We start from the raw sequence: 12559 nt of genomic DNA on the forward strand, positions 1-12559 counted from the left end.
AGCAAACATCTCATACCAAAAGAAGAGAAAGGGAATGATAGAACATGGTTAACTTAAGTGTTCACAGGTAGGCAGAACAGAAAATGGACAAATGGAAGCAGTCAAGCAATTAGGACTAAACAGACTTGTGAAGCCCAGTTAACAAAGCCTGAGGAATGAGTCTCCTTTGTGGATTATCATGACAATCATTGCTTGGTTTCTTTCACTCACCTCATATGATCATATTTCTTAAAAAGTGCATTATATTCTACTGCCCTCTGCTGGAGTTCCACATCAATGCTGCTTCCATAGATGGAAACCACTTTCTTAATTCGGCTTTGGGATAAAATGACAAACAAATTCAAATACCCGAAAGAAAGTTCATAAACAAGTAGAGTGAATAAACAAAACCAGAGTTTTCTGGTTAAAAATATGAAATACTCATATTTCCTTAATTCACGCATCTTTTCAAAAACAAAACACCTCTCCTTTATCTTCTTTATCCAAAACACACCTCAACACCATCACTTACCACTGTACTTATTCTAACTGTAATGCTAGATTTTGTCTGTTAAATATCCCATACCCTGAAATCTGCAGGAAAAAGTACCCATTATTAATTTGCTACAAAAGAAGTGTGTAATATTCATTCTCTTCTTTAAGGGTCACAGCATCAGACTTTTATCAATAAAGGGTTATTACCTGACAGCAAATTCTTCTAGCTCACAATTTAAAGAGTTAGTAAAAAAATATATATCATTTCTTCACAGGACCTTACACAAGATCTAAGAGAACTAAGTTTGCCTTAAAAATGCTTGGCTGGAAAACTAGTCCAACTGACTTTTATTCAAAATAGTGAAGAGCAGAATTTAAAAATTAAACCACCAAAACCTTCAGGATTTTCTTCCTATTCAGACATCTCAAAATATTATAATAAACCCTTATATGGGGAAAGTAACTTCTTACTTTAAAAAAAGAGAAAAGGCATTAGAAGTCAGATTTTGAAAACATAACTTTTCACCTTCAAAATAATAAATGGTGGGGTGTGGGACTAAAGCAAAGCAGAGTATAGATAAAATAAGGATGAACTACAAATTAATAATTATTACTGTGGATTGACAGGTGTATACAACTCATTTTACTATCCTATTTTCCTATTTTTGCCCCTGCTTGAAATTTTCCATAACAAAAAGTTTTTAAAAATTACAAAATAACATGTTCATCCTACTTTTTCTCCATACTCACTTTACAGTACAGGTGAATCTAGTAGAAAGCTTCATAATGGCAGTGAGGGCATAACCTCGCGTCACAGAGGTGGACATATTAGAGATGAGGACACTTTCTAAAATATCCAACACTTCATCTTCTGTTACCTGGAGAGAAAAACAAAACAAACAAACAACAAAAACAAAACAAAACAAAACAAAACAAAAAAACGCAGGATGAATCCTAACAGTAAAGATCTAAATCAGATACCAAGTCACAGGATGCCACCATCATTACCAAAACTTTAACACTAACTGTGCTTTGCCAGAGTAACTGTAAAAACTGATCCATCATCAATCAGAAGCACGTAGGAAGGAGGTTTAAAAAAAAAAAAAAGGAAAACACCCAGTGGGTACTGAGACATATATAGCTTCAAGAGGTAGAAGTAAAGAAAATAACAAGATAAACAGAGTTCAAGTGTTGTTGCCACAATTTCTCCTAAAGCCAGTTCTTTGATAAGCAAATGCAGACATGGATAGGTCTCATTTCTTATCAAGCCAAAGGGTGAGAAGTAGATCTGCAGATGGTTTTAAATCTCATCAGGGCAGCTAAATTCCATCTCAAAAACTGGCAAGTTTCCCAATATAATTCTGGGATTACTTCTTTAAAAGGTTTTCAAGGAATCAACCTCAACTCCTCATTAAACACTATCCTTTCATAAACCAAAACACTATTTTCCTCCCTCCTTAAAGAGTGACACGGAGTACCTGAATAGGCTCTTCCTCTTCACACTGGCCTGATACAAGAAGATCTCCATATTCACCTATACACCATGCAGCGACTTGTACCAAAGGTTGCTGTCAAAAGAAAGTCACCATTTGTCAAAGGCTTTCAATCCTTGCAAGGATTAATGCAGATCATCTAATCATAAAAGATGAAACCAAGGCACATCTAGAGTGTTAGTAATAAGAACACACCAGGAACTAACGGGTAATTTCCCCACCAAAGTAGAAAGTACCTACTTGAGAATAATCACCAAGAATTGCTTTGTACAAGCGCTGGACAGTATAGGCATGCATCTCCACACTATTGGTTATCAGCTGGATCAAGTTAGGGACTGCGTCATCACGAACATAGCTTCCTGCCTAAAAGGAAATGCAAACAGTTATCCCTAGAAACACACCATAATGATAAGAAGTGTTGGCTACTGCTTCTATTCAAAGGAGACTACTACAAAACACCCTCCACGATAAAGTTGGTTCCAATTCTCAGGTTCATAAGCAGCTCAAACTTCAAAGTCTTACTTATTCAAACTGCTTACTTCTTATTTAAATGAATATTCTAAGTTTTTCAATTTTACAAAAAATAAAACAAAATGTCCTTTGTCAAAGGAAAAGTAAAATATAAAGGATTAAAATTTCAAGAAAGACCTTTTCTACTCAAAATAGATTAATCCTAAGATTTCAAAAATTTAAGTAGAATATTCACTGCAAACTCTCCCTTCTCACAACTCCCCAGTACAGTTAAAATCACACAGGCTACCTATAGCAGCCACATCACTCTGGGGGAAGGAGACAGGGGTGTATATCAGAGGTCCAAAAGGGCAGCATGTGAAATAAGAATTAAATAAATAGTACTCTTTTTAAAACTTCGATTTAAAACATCACACTGTCCTTTAAAAACTAGAATTTATAAACATTATAGAACCATCAGTCACACAAATGGGAAGTATTTTGTACTTAATCATCCACGCTTTAAAAACAAAAATAAACCTGGTCTCTTTAATATTCTCTTGACTAGTGGAATCTGAAATAGTATTTGCAACCATGAAACAAAGTAAAGCTATTTAACACCAACAAGGAAGCTAAATCTCATCCTTGTCAGAGCATTATAACAAGGCTGTACAGGATTTAAAAACAGTGGAACCTGTGCCTATCAGCCCACCTTGATCAAGCTCCCATTACTAGACAGAGCAGCAGATCTGATTTACGAGTGAGACCAGGAAAAGGAAAAGGAAACAGACAAAGAAAAGAAAAGAAAAGAAAAGAAAAGAAAAGAAAAGAAAAGAAAGAAGAGAGAGAGAGAGAGAGAGAGAGAGAGAGAAAGAAAGAAAGAAAGAAAGAAAGAAAGAAAGAAAAGGAAACAAACCCAGGTGATTGGGATACCCCTCACTCTTGTTAAAAAACACAAAGACTCAGAGAGAAGTTTGGAAAAAAGGTCAAAATGCTAAAGACAGAAGCTAAAAAACAGGTAATTTGTTTCATTCTTCCCAAATGGGAGAAAGCAGAGTGTTGTTTATTTATTTAATTATTATTATTATTTTTTTTTTTAATTTTTTTTTTCAACGTTTATTTATTTTTGGGACAGAGAGAGACAGAGCATGAACGGGGGAGGGGCAGAGAGAGAGGGAGACACAGAATCGGAAACAGGCTCCAGGCTCTGAGCCATCAGCCCAGAGCCTGACGCGGGGCTCGAACTCACGGACCGCGAGATCGTGACCTGGCTGAAATCGGACGCTTAACCGACTGCGCCACCCAGGCGCCCCAATTATTATTATTTTAAATAGTTTTCACACCCAGTGTGGAGACCAATAAGGGGCTTGAACTCATGACCCCGTGATCAAGACCTGAGCTAAGGCCAAGAGTCAGACGCTTAACTGACTGAGCCACCCAGGCACCAGAAAGCAGAGTGTTTTAAATAACAGAAAGCATCAACATGATCTAAATGACATTTACAGCCCACTTCATCCAACAGCAAAATACACATTCTTCTCAAGGTCAAATGGAACATTCATCAAGACAAACCACATTCTGGGCCATAAAAAACATCTCAAATCTAAAAGAACTAAAATCATACAGGATTTAACTAGAAATCAGTAACAGATAAGAAATCCCCAAATATTCAGAAATTAAATTAAATAACACATAGATCAAAGAAAACTATAGACCACTATCTCTATGAATATAGATACAAAAATCCTAAAAAGTGTATTAGCAAATCAAATAAAACAATGTATAAAAAGAACTATACACCACGACTGTGTGGGATTTATTCCAGGTATGGAAGGTTAGTTCAACATTCAAAAATCAATTAATGTAATCCAGCACATCAACAGGTTAAAGAAGAAAAACTGTAGGACACAATAAGATTATATAACTGGAAAAATGAAAAGTAGGAGCATTAAAAAGAATGGCTTTGATTTTGACAACATTTTTCTTCAGAAGCTCTTTTTTCTCTTCTTTTGATCCTTATAAAAAAACCCAAAATGCATCCTGATTCGTATCTTTTTTTAAAATGTAATTCCCCTGGGGCGCCTGGGTGGCTCAGTCGGTTAACCGTCCGACTTCGGCTCAGGTCATGATCTCGCGGTCCGTGGGTTCAAGCCCCACGTTGGGCTCTGTGCTGACTGCTCAGAGCCTGGAGCCTGTTTCAGATTCTGTGTCTCCCTCTCTCTCTGACCCTCCCCCGTTCATGCTCTGTCTCTCTCTGTCTCAAAAATAAATAAATGTTAAAAAAAAATTAAAAAAAATATATAATTCCCCTGTTACTAAGTTCATGTATTAACCTTTTACAAAGTTAATTCATTGCAAGTAAACTAGAAAACTACTGTGTCACAGAAAGAACTCCACAACAACAAATACACATACACACATCACAATTTTAATGATATCATTCCTTCCTACAGATGTTTCATAATTTCCTTAACCAATGCCTATTTGGAGACTTGTACTTATTTCCAACATTCCCCCATTATAAACAAGATTGGGATGAACACCTTTGTATATACATTTCTGTATACTTACCCTTTTATTTTTCCAAGATAAATTCTTAAGAAAAGAATTAATGAGTTAAAAGGTACAAACTAAGACTTTTGCTATAGGCTACCGAAGTTTACTCCAGAAAGCACCATTTTATATCCAATATGAAGTGGAGACTACACCACCTATTTCTCTTTCCTAACACTAGGAAGTAGGTTAAAAAGTATGACAAGTGAAAAATGATACCCCACTTGTAATTTTACTATTTCTTTATTAACAATGGTATTTTTCAATGTTAACTAGCCATTTCTTTCTTCTTTTGTGAAGTATCTGTTCAAATGCCAATTTCTCCATTACAGTATTTGATTTTTCCTATTAACTGTAAATTATTTATAAAGATATTACCATGCTGTCATATGGTATAGTGTTTTCCCCCTAGTTGTCATTTGTTTCAACTTTGTAGATTTTTTCCCTTTTGCTATGCAAGTTTCAAATTTTGATGTGACCAAATGTGTAAAAGTTTCCCTTAATGGTATCTACTTCAGTGACAATAATTAGACATAGATACTTGTGTTTTCTTTATATACCACTACACTTCCATTTTGACTGTTAAATTTCTAATCCCTATTAACTGAATAATAAACAAAGAAGCTCCAAAACTCTGAAAGACTGCCTAAAAAAGAATATCTTACAAAACCATACTTTTAAATCCATAATAAATTTATAGTCATGCAAAAGCTTCCAATGGCTTCCTATCATATTAAAAACAAAAATTCCCAACTCCTATGAGGCCCTATATAATGGAGCCCCTGTATCAATCCTACCATTCTCTGCCTCTCATGCTACCTACTGGCTTCACTTGACTTCTTGTTGCTCTCCAAGCAGGCCACACTTGTTGCTACTTAAGGGCTTTGCAACACTTGCTGTTCCCCCAAATCTTTGCACGGCTCCTCATTTCATCAAGCTCTCTCCTCAACTGTTACCTCCTGTGAGCGACCTGTGTGGACTACTCTACCTAAAAGACTTGGCCCTTTGCCCCACCTTCCATTCTTCGCTGCTGTCGCTGGAGTCCTTCATGTTGCTTCAGTCAGCTTCACTATTGTTCGTAGTAGTTTTTCCTGCCTAACTGGATAGTACATATTTCTCCACGGAGTTCCTATCTCCCCCACTAGAACTAAAATGTAAGCTTTGTGAGAACAAAGGCTTTGTCTGCCTCATCCAGCACTTAGTATATGTTGACTAAAAAAAAAACAAACAAAAAAAAAAAACAAAAGCTACTTACCGTTGTCAGAACACGCATAATTGTGTCTATATGCCACCGTTTGGAAGGTGCATACCTGAGAAAATAATGGCACCAGATAAAAACATTGGAACCTGTGAAGTATACTGTGCTCAGTGACTTTCAAAAATCCTGTGCTACAGTCTTTTTTAGGCTTACTGGTGAAGTGATTATTTTTGACATATTTCATCTTCAAACCTAGCAGCTACCTCCATTTCAAAGGGTAATGAAATGGGGCAAAGTCAAATTTAGATGTTTCACATAATAATTGCAATAGGAGTTGCTGAACTGAGAAATGGGACTCCATCTCAGTTTTTCAGAAAACAAATCATAAAGACAAAGCAGGAGGACAAAGAAAAAGAAGAAAAGGGACTGTTCCCAGACCCAGGCAACACCAGGACTAGAAACTCATTCCCTTAAAATCACAGTGCAGAGAGGAGAAATAACCATACTATCAAAACTGAGGTACTTCTTCCTAAGAGTTTTACACAGAACAATTCAATGCTGTAATTTTTCTATTCTCTACCAAAAAAAATCCAAACACTTTTGTATTCTCTTCTTCACAGACGAGAAGTTAAAAAATAGATATACAAAGAGATTTTATAAAAGTAGGATTCTTTTTGGTCTTAGATACTTAATATACTTAAAATACTTAAATACTGGTTAGAATGGCCTTCTAACGAAGCAAATTTCTTTCTTTTCTTTCTTTATTTTTTAAATGAAGCAAATTTATAATTGGGAGCCTGAAATAAACATGACATGTTTTAAACAGGTTTACAATATTTTCTCCATGTTTTAAAGATGCTTTCAAAAAGTTCCAAGCATCTTTTACCAATAAATGTAAAAATTAAGTCTTACTTTTCTGCAGCAAGAAAGATTCCAGATGCACAGTCTGCTTTAAATTCTGGCTCACATGAATCCAGAAAATAAAGTAATTCCTTCATCATGCCTCGGATATTATTCCCATTTACCAGGGCAAAACTCAATTCCATTGCACGCCTTGCAGAGGGAGGGGAAAAAAAGTTATGAGATTTATAGTGGGAATGAAACAAAAACCCAGGTGTGTTGTTTCTGAACACTGGCAGATGGGTTCTATGCCCTTGCACGATCTTGTGATCCCAATCTTCATACATACATGATAGCCAAAGTTATCAAAGTTACTTTTAACATTCTGAATTTTCATTCAACACTTTTCTTTACAAAGATCCAAGAGACACACTACTAGTCACCAAAAATGCAGTTTGGGTTCCAAAGTCTATTCTATGCATCTGAAATTTTGAACACTCAAAAGGCTAAACAAGGGAAGTAACAAAATGAGTACCCAATGAGAATACCTCTTTGCATTATTTCTTAAAAATGTGATAAAGTCACCATATTCTCTTTATTACATCCACTTCTGTCTAAAAATGATGTAACAGTTTACATCAAAAGATATATAAGAAAATTAGAATAAAAACACACCATGAGGGCGTTATGGTAAGTGAGATCAGTCAGAGAAAGACAAATATTGTATGGTATCACTTCCATCTGGAAGGTAAAAAAGCCAAAAGCATAGAAACAGACTAGAATGGTGGTTACCAGGGTCTCGAGGGTGGGGGGAAAGGGGAGATGTTGGTCAAAGGATACAAACCTCAACTATAAAATGAATAAGTTCTGGAGATCTAATGTGCAGCATGATGACTACAGTTAATAATAATAGCATATTATATAATTGAAAGTTGCTAAGAGAGTAGATCTTAAATATTCTTATCACAAAAAAGAAAAGGTAAGTATGTTAACTAAGCTCCAGTGGTAACTATTTTACAACACATAAGTATATTAATTCAATGCACCTTACACTTACACAATGTTTATATTAATTTTATCTCAATAAAGCTGGGCAGGGAAAATGAAACAATGAGGGCCATGAAAAGGAAAAAAGGGCGCGTACCATGAGAGCAAATAAGAGTTTCTTGAACTGCCTTATCAAATTTGGCAATCAAAGGAAAACCAAAATGTTTAACATATAAAAGAAGATTACTGCATGAATCTTTTCATATTTGGTCAATAATTTCAAACATAGTATATAATTTGACTTTTAAAATACCAATTTAATAAGTATAAAATACTTTTATCTTGGCTAATCTATAAACAACATTCAATCTTTACAGAAATCCACTAATAGTTAATTCTTAGATGGTGCTTAAGTCCTTTACATATAATAATCCAATTAGTCCTGCATAACCTTTGTAGTGGGTGCTCTTGTATTTGCATTTTACATATGGGACAACTGAGGCAGAGAAAGTTTAAATAACTACATCAAGTTTAATAAGGACATAGTCAGGATTTTAAATGAGGCATTCAGGCTTCAGAGTCTGAACTTCTACTGTTAAATACCCTGTCAAAGAGACAAGGATTTTATGTTTGATATGCAAAGCCCTGTCATGAGTATTAGAGAAATAACACAATAGGAGTCAGAAGGTCTGATTTCTATTCCCAGGTCTGCCCTGTCCAACACATAGGTTTAGAGGAAATCATTTGATTCTTTTGGGACTGTATTTTAACTAATCTGTTAACTGGGGATAGAAGTTAAGTTAATCGTCTAGTCTGTCTCACTGGCTCACTCTGAGAACCAACTGAGAGGGTGCTTATACATTCTGTGGAAAGCACACACACAAAAAAAATCCTGGGTTGGGGCACCTGAGTAGCTCATTTGGTTACGGGTCTGTCTTTGACCCAAATCATGATCTCATGGTTCGTGGGTTCGAGCCCCATGTCGGGCTCTATGCTGACAGCTCGGAGCCTGGAGCCTGCTTCGGATTGTGTGTCTCCCTCTCCTTCTGCCCCTCCTCTGCTCACGCTCTGTCTCTCTCACTAAGAAGCAAATAAACATTCAAAAAAATAAAAATAAAATAAAATAAAAAATCCTGGGGCACCTGGCTGGCTCAGGTGGTAGAACATACAACTCTTGATCTCAGGGTTGTAGGTTTGAGCCCTACATTGGATGAAGAGATTACTTAAAAATAAAATCTTTAAAAAAAAATTTTTTTTTTTAGGGGTGCCTGGGTGGCTCAGTCGGTTAAGCATGTGACTTTGGCTCAGGTCATGATTTCATGGTTTGTGAGTTACAGCCCTGCATCGGGCTCTATGCTGACAGCTCCCTCTTTCTCTGCCCCTCCCCCGCTTATACTCTGTGTCTCTATGTCTCTCAAAAATGAATAGATGTAAAAAAAACTTTTTTTAATTTTAATTAAAAATTTTTTTTAATTTTTTAATTTTTTTAATTAAAATTTTTTTTTTATTTTTTTTTAATTAAAAAAAAATCCTGTGCAAAGCACTAGGTGAGTTATTGTTGCTGAGTTTAGGTTGTATCTTTAGATTGCCCATGTACTTAGCATATGCTCTCTGCAAATAAAGGAACTCAGTATGAATAGATATTTGTTAAATGAATGGTTTCAGGTATCATTTCAAATCTCATTTATTCTGAATTTGAATATACAACCAAAAGTTCACTGAGGCCAACTAAAATTAGATTTTACAAACATCTTCACTTCTTACAATAGGACAATCAGTAGAGTCAGTCTGTCGAGGAAAAGAATTGATGCCTTTGCAAAGTGCTATCTGCTGCCTAACAGTCATTCCTAGATGTGCTGTTCTAAAAACCACAGCTGCCTCTAGTATCTTGGGGCAGAAGTACCGTGAGAAAATGTGTGCTGTCAGCAATATGAGTTTCAGCATTGTGATAAATCACTTAGCCGATGGATCACTCCGTATTTTCATCCTCCAGCACACAGAGCGCAGTACCTCTGTTAAGCAGACTTTCGCCCAGCTTACCTGTACCTGTTTATTTATCAAAGAACCAAGGACAACTTCAGTGTGCACATTAGTATTCCTTATTGGCCTCCTTCACTGACCTAACCTTCTCCCTACCAATCCTTTCTTAAAAAGGATTTACTCAGCAGGGAGTTCATCTGTGCAAATAATGGGTAAATAAACAAATGTCAACATTCTCACTCTCAAAACCATTACAAAGTTATCAAGTGGGGGCTGGGGCAGAGAACTATCAACAATCTATTACCGTTTTATTGAGACATCCAAATCTTTTAAACAGTCCACAATTGTGCTTCTGTGCCTCTGTACTGCATTATGATCTGTCTGCACAGTCTTCAACAAAGATGTCAAAGCTACGTATCTGGATGAAACAAAGTTGCAGAAGACAAATTAAAATGTAAAAGTCGGGATAGTTCTTCTCTAAAATAATGACAAAGAAAACATCTAATGACTAAATATTTTTAAATATTTAAAAGACAAGACAGAGTTAGTGAGTATAATGGTATTATTTTAACGGTGTAAAAGACACTATAATCTTAAGTAGTGGTAACCAGGAAAATTCAGACTTGCATTCATGGTCAAGTCCATTTAAACTTCTAAAAGTAACTAATTCCATTCTTTTAATTCTTCCAAATAGTACAACAAAATAAGCATATATTATGCCTTTCCTTAGACCCAAAATGCAAGAGGATATTATTTCAATTTACCATTTATATTTTCTTGCTCTTGATACTGGTACCAAAACTGCCCCTATAAAGCCTTCACTTTAAGGTTTAAGTATCTGATTGGTGCCTGGGTGGAGCAGTCGGTTAAGCGTCCGACTCTTGGTGTTGGCTCAAGTCATGACCTCACAGTTTGTAGGTTTGAGCTCCACATTAGGTGCTGTGCTGATGTTGCAGAGCCTGCTTGGGATTCTGTCTCTCCTTCTCTCTGCCCCTCCCCGACTTGTGTGCGCACACTAAATAAATCAATAAATAAATAAACTTTTTTAAAAAAATTATTCAAGTATTTGAAAATTCTTTTGGGGGGTGCCTGGGTGGCTCAGTTGGTTAAGCATCCAACTCTTCATTTTGGCTCAGGTCATGATTTCATAGTTTGTGGGACAGAGCCCTACCACTGGGCTCCGTGCTGACAGCAGGGAGCCTGCTTGGGATTCTCTCTCCTCTCTGTCTGCCCCTGCCCCTGCTTGTGATCTCTCTCTTTGAAAATAAATAAATGAACATTTGAAAAAATAAATAAATAAATAAAAATTCTTTTGGAAGGAGGACATAATTCAGGTGTTATTTACATATTTTTAAATGCTCAACATAAGAAATTTTTTTCCTGATTAAAACAGGAAAAAGAGCAAGCAGGATACACTACACAAAGGAATATAACAAAATAAAATACCAATAAATTGATCTACCTAAAAAAATTAGCTAGAGTTCACACATTCCAGGTTTGCTACACAAAATGTTATTTTTCTTCTTAATTTGGAGCAGAGGTCAGCAAATCACAGCCTCTACCTACAAGACTCTAGCCCTCTGCTGTGTGGTTTTATAAATGAATTTTTAATGGAATATAGCCACATTCATCATTTACATAATCTGTGTGCTTTCATACCAAGAGGCAGAGTTGAGTAGCTGCCACAGAGACTCTAAGGCCCACAGAGCCTAAAATATTGACCATCTGCTCCTTCACAGAAAGTCTGCTGACTTCTAATGCTAACAGTGTAAACAAAAGTAAATTTAGTCATGAGGTAAATCCTCATATTCTTTACAAAACAGTAGTCTTAAGATCAGGCTAAAAATAAAAATACTGAGTTGAAGTTCTAGATAAGTCATTCAATCCATGTGCAATTTTGAGCAAAGTCACTCTTGAAAACACTGAGTTTATAAAACCAAAGTACAAGATATTTTTCAGTTGACTTACCTAATATTCTTATCATTGTTCAGTAAGAAACGACCCAGGATGTTTATGGCTAGGACCTACAGAGAAACAGCACTGGTTAAAAATGGAAGAAAACAAAATATTTGTATCATTTAAGGATCATCTCCTGGCCTCTGATGGTGCAAGCAATTTAAAGGTGATAGTTGGTATTTCTACAGATGGCTAGCAAAACACAAAAACAAAACAAAAATCTGAAGGCAAACTCTTAAAATCATATTCTATTTCAACAGTAATTGCTGAAAGATTATATTTTAAAATTATATTGTTAGCGGGAGAATAATATTGGTACAGCCTCACTGGTGAAAAATCTGGCAATATACATATATATATATATATACACACACATATATATATATATGTATATATATATAATTCTTTTTTTTTAATATTACTTCTGCCTCAACAATTCTTCTAAGAATTACCTGACAAACACACGTGTACATATGCACATATTTCGGCTCAGATCATGATCTCATGGTTTGTGAGTTCAAGCCCTGCGTCAGGCTCCCTACTAACAGTGTGGAGCCTGCCTGGAATTCTCTCTTTTTCAAAATAAATAAAATAAACTTAAAAGAAAAAAAAGTGGATTCATTCATGA

At 35.7% G+C, this 12559-nt stretch overlaps 1 protein-coding gene and 1 non-coding gene across 3 annotated transcripts in view; both read right to left on the bottom strand.

Moving 5' to 3' along the window:
* Positions 1–12559, bottom strand: part of AP1G1 (adaptor related protein complex 1 subunit gamma 1) — an 80616-nt gene that overhangs the window by 15952 nt on the left and 52105 nt on the right. For both annotated transcript variants that reach the window (XM_086689003.1, XM_086689004.1), the window contains exons 10-17: positions 11944–11999; positions 10280–10393; positions 7081–7221; positions 6226–6280; positions 2208–2330; positions 1953–2042; positions 1225–1352; positions 211–315 (exon numbers count right to left, since the gene is read on the bottom strand). In XM_086689003.1, the coding sequence (XP_086545129.1) occupies positions 211–315; positions 1225–1352; positions 1953–2042; positions 2208–2330; positions 6226–6280; positions 7081–7221; positions 10280–10393; positions 11944–11999 (812 nt within the window). The remainder of the gene's footprint in view (positions 1–210; positions 316–1224; positions 1353–1952; positions 2043–2207; positions 2331–6225; positions 6281–7080; positions 7222–10279; positions 10394–11943; positions 12000–12559) is intronic.
* LOC112857617 (small nucleolar RNA SNORD71) lies at positions 9909–9994 on the bottom strand. The gene has a single exon (XR_003223343.1). It is a non-coding gene; the product is annotated as a small nucleolar RNA SNORD71 (small nucleolar RNA).

Source organism: Puma concolor, chromosome E2 (genome assembly GCF_028749965.1).
Source record: "Puma concolor isolate L17-30 chromosome E2, mPumCon1.1.hap2, whole genome shotgun sequence".
NCBI classification, from domain to species: Eukaryota; Metazoa; Chordata; class Mammalia; order Carnivora; family Felidae; genus Puma; species Puma concolor.